Source organism: Mustela nivalis, assembly GCF_964662115.1.
Source record: "Mustela nivalis genome assembly, chromosome: 1".
NCBI lineage: Eukaryota > Metazoa > Chordata > Mammalia > Carnivora > Mustelidae > Mustela > Mustela nivalis.
This window is the reverse complement of record NC_139020.1, coordinates 211,865,556-211,869,895: the sequence shown is the minus strand read 5'-3', so window position 1 is coordinate 211,869,895 and position 4,340 is coordinate 211,865,556. Positions and strand designations below refer to the sequence as shown.

The following is a 4,340-nucleotide window of genomic DNA, read 5'->3' as shown; positions in this document are numbered from 1 at the left end:
GCCGAGATCCCTTGCCAGGCCAGTTGCCGCTGCGGACCCAGGGCTTTCCCAGTGCTGCCGGTCTCTCAATTTAACGTCGCTTCCTCTTTTGGGTCCGAATTTTCACCCCTGCTCTGCTCCTCCTCCCACCCCGCCTCCACCACGGGAGAGTGAACGGGAAATTTGAGTTTCCTCTGCTTTAGCCAAGACTGTCCTTCCCTGTAAGGGGGATTTCTCTACCTGGACTCTCCAGTCTTGTGCTTGTGGGGTCCAGAAGGGGCCCCTGACGGAAAGCGTCCAGGTGGGTGGGTGGGGGCAAGCCAGGAAAGGCCCCGGGCTCCCCGGGAATGTGAGAGAGGGTGGGGGGAGGGCTGCTGAGCTGGCCACTCGGGGTTCCAATGGGGGGGGGGTGTTTATGCTCCAGAGAAGGTGGCGGAGGCTGTTTCCTGACCCCTCTGCACATATGCTGGATTTAGGGGAGCGCTGGGTGAGCCCCAGGAATGGGGGGCTAGGGGGACTGAGAGACTAAGAAACCGAAAACCAGAATCACAGACAGAGAGAGACCCAGAGAGACTGACACAGACGCACAGAAATAGTGAGGCCCGAGATGGAAACACTGCCTGAGACCTCATAGGATGACAGTCCACAGACACGGGGACAGATCAAGAGCGAGAGAGGCACAAAGAGGCGATGCGGAGTTGGAGACCCTCAGAGAGGCAGAGGCGGAGAGAGATAACCGGAGAGACACGGGAGGGAGAGACGTGGGGACGAAGAGGAAACGGTGGGGTAGGCCTCAGAGGGCGAGAAAGCAGATGGAAAGCGGAGACAGATTCAGAGAAGAGAAAGTTAGGGAAACTTCAGGCGCGAGGCGGAGCCGGGATCCCCACGCGCTCCGCCCCGGAAAGCTGGGCTTCCTGAGTTCTATAAAGCGCGGGGCCCCGGGCCGGGCTGCAGCCGCCCGCCGCCGGCCATGTGCCCCCGCACCGACGCCTCCCCGGACCCCGAGGCCCAGCTGCCGCCCGCGCCCCCCGGCAGCGCCTGCCGCCCGCTGCCCTGGGCCCTGAGCGCCGCGCTGCTGCTGCTCGCGGGCACCGGCGCCGCCTGCGCGTTCCGCTGGGCCTTGCCCTCGGCCCCCGCCGCGCCGGGCCCCGGGCAACCGGAGCACCCCCAGGTCCCCGAGTTCCTGCCGGACGCCGGCGCCCGCCTCCCCGACTCTCCGCAGGTAAGATGCGCCCGGAACCCCTTCCCTCTCCGGGCCCCCGAGAGCACCCCTTCCTTGCCCAGGACCTCGGTGCGGGGCACCCCGTGAGACCCCCATCTGCGTCCCGGGCCCCGGAGGGTAACCCTTTCTCCGTCGAGGACCCCCGAGGGCTCTTCTTGATCTCCAGCCGTGAAGGGGACTCAACTCCCCGGGAACCTCGCTTTTCTCCTGCGCCTTTCTTCCCAAGGGCCCTTGGAGGGAATCGGTCCTCCTTTCTCTGCTGAATCACGAGGTTCTGCCCTTGCGGAACCCAGGGGTTGGTGGAGCTTCGGGTGTGCGTGATGCTCGCGTAGTTACATGGAGCGCGGGGGAGGTCTCGGGACCTGCGCAGACCCCAGGGATCCCCACTTTCCCGGGGGCTGCGGCAGCGGAACCGGGAGCCTCCGCCCACTTTGCGCCTTTCCCCTCTCGGCAGGGCGTGTTCGCGCAGCTGGTGGCCCGAGATGGTGAGTGTCCCGCGGTCATTCCCCTTGGGCTTTCGGGGCGCGGGGGGGGGGTAGCAACAAGGTGGAGGAACCCCGGGACAGGGAGGCCTCTTCTCCCTCCGTGTGACCCTCTTCCCCTCCTCTCTAAAAGCTGTCCCCTCTTCTCTGAATCTCTCTCCGCTTTCCGAAGCTTGGAACCTTCCATCTTCCTGGCCTTCCCAGGACCCTCCCAGGGCGCTGGCTTTTCCTCCTTGGACCCTCCGATGTACCTACCTCAGTCTCCCCACTCCCAGCCGACCCGGGGCTTGATCCCCCAGATCCCACCTGCTCCGGTCTCTCCCGCTGGGCTCTGGGAGGTCCGTCTCCCTCCCCCGCCCCCACCTCCGTTGGCTCCTTTGGGAGACCTCCTCCTCAGTCCCTGGTCCTTCCAGACTCTTCGTACCCTCTCCCTTCCCTTCTCCCCCGCCTGCCCCCTCCCCACGTGTCTGCCCTTCTCAGTCCTCTTCCGGACTCTCCGCCCCACGCCTTCCCCTCGGTCATCTCTCCCTTCCGGACACTCTCCCTCCACCTCCTCCCTCTCGGGGTCCCTCCGGGCTGTGCCACCTCCCCCCTTCCCCTCACCTTCCCGCCTTCCGCCTTCCTCCCTCCCCACCTTGCGCTCCGCAGTCCGACAGCCCCTCTCACCTTGGGCATCCTGTGCCCTCCTGCCCCCCCACGCTCGCTCTTCCCGACTGTCCTCCCCTCCCCTCCCTCGGAGTCTTGTCCTCCCTTCCTTCCCTCGCCAACCTCCCCTCCATCTCCAAACCTCTTCCTTCTGAGCCTCCTGTCCCCCTCCAGCTCAGAGCCCCAGCACCTCCTCCCCAGGGCTGCACCCCTGCCGCACAGCCAGGCTCAAGGAACCTCCCCCTCTTCTTTCTCCCTCAGTACAGCTGACCGAAGGGCTCTTGCGCTGGTACAGTGACCCCGGCCTGGCAGGCGTGTTCCTGGGGCCGGGCCTGAGTTACGACCAGCACACTGGGGAGCTGATGGTGGCCGAACCCGGAGTCTACTATGTTTTCTTGCACCTAAAGCTGCAGCGGGTAGTATCCAGCCAAGGCTCCGGCTCTGTCTCTGCCGTCCTGCACCTGCAGCCGCTTGGTGCCCCGCTTGCAGCCCTGGCCATGACCTTGGACCTGCCTCCTCCATCCTCAGAGGCCCGTGACTCCGCAGCTGGTTTCCGGGGCAGCCTGCTGCACCTGGACGCGGGCCAGCGCCTGGGTGTGCACCTGCGGGCTGAGGCGGGGACACACCTCGCCTGGCAGCTGGCGCAGGGTGCCACCGTCTTGGGCCTCTTCAGGGTGGCCACCAAAGTCCCCGCTGGACTCCCCTCGTCGTGACCCACTGACATGGGGCCTGGCTCCCGGCCCCTGGACGGAGAAAGAATGTTGCCTTCTTTCACTGGGATTCTTGGGGACAGAGGGTCCCAGCTACTCTACCTCACCCGGCTTGGCAGGGGTCCCCGCTGCTGACCCCCTCCTCAAGGACTCTCCAAGTCGCTTTCCAAGTCGCTCTCCCGTTCCTGCCCCAAGTTGGACTTCTGGTATTTATTCTGAGCCTGAGCTCAACAGTGGACTTTATATTAATCCATTCCATTTCTATTTATTGAGCATCTGCTGTACACAAGGGCCTGAGCAGGGCTGGTGAAACATCAGTACACAAAACAGATTTTGAAAAAAAAAATCATTATTTATGTTAATATGTGAGAAATAAAGACTTATCCCCAGCCCCCGTTTTGGCAACCAGGGGGCTAGTCTTCGGGGGGTCTGTGTGACTATGCTGTGTGAGCTCCACGTGTGAAAGTCGTTCTGAGCACGTCCCGTGTGTCGGGCACTGTTTTAGGTGTTTGGGACACAGCTGTGAACAAGACAGCCCAGCTTTTGCACATCTGGCCCCCAGGTATGTCTGCTTGGCCCTAGGACTGAGGCAGTGTGTGTCCCTGTGTGACTGCACCACGCGGGAGACTGTGCGATGGTATTGGTACTAGATAATAGGACACTTGTATACTCAGCGACCGCCCAGTATTGAACCTTTATGGTATGTCAGACAGCCTGAAGAACCTTCTTTGAGCCATAGCGACCCTATGCTTTCGGGACTTCATACCCATTATGTCATTCTCTCTGCTGGGGACATGACCCGCTTGTATCTGCGTGGCAGAAGTCCTGTGTAATTCCGTTCTGCAGGACCTCCCTTGCCAGCTCTGTTCCGTGACCTCAGGCTGGTAACTTGAAATTGGCCATGGGCGTCTGCAAACGCTTCAGGCTGGCTTCACATGATTGTGTGCGGATCATCTGTTGAAGACAGTGACGGGGAAAGCGTGGATTAAACATGTAGATCAAACTCAGAAGTGTGTCTTGTCTTGAGCCGCGATGTTGCGAAGAGCACATGAGAAATTGAGGAATTTGTCTTGTGTTTTCGGACGGTTCATCTGATTTAGCAAAGAAGCTGCTCAAGATGACTGAGTGAACCTTGTCACTTGGAGCCATGCGGGGCTGTGGGTGCAAGTGTGGAAAAACCCAAGACTGGGTTCTGTAAGTGTTGACTATGCAATTTGCAATGGAGAGTATTTTATGGGGGCCCCTGGGTGACTCAGTGGGTTGGGCATCTGACTCTTGATTTCAGCTCAGGTCATGATCTCA

At 61.3% G+C, this 4,340-nt stretch overlaps 1 protein-coding gene across 1 annotated transcript; it reads left to right on the top strand.

Moving 5' to 3' along the window:
- The first annotated feature begins 531 nt into the window (after window positions 1-531).
- TNFSF9 (TNF superfamily member 9) lies at window positions 532-4,045 on the top strand. Its single transcript, XM_082690341.1, has 3 exons — window positions 532-1,201; window positions 1,656-1,686; window positions 2,590-4,045. The coding sequence occupies exons 1-3, from the start codon at window positions 950-952 to the stop codon at window positions 3,039-3,041; spliced, it is 735 nt and encodes a 244-aa protein (XP_082546467.1). The 5' UTR covers window positions 532-949; the 3' UTR covers window positions 3,042-4,045.
- The last annotated feature ends 295 nt before the right edge of the window (window positions 4,046-4,340 follow it).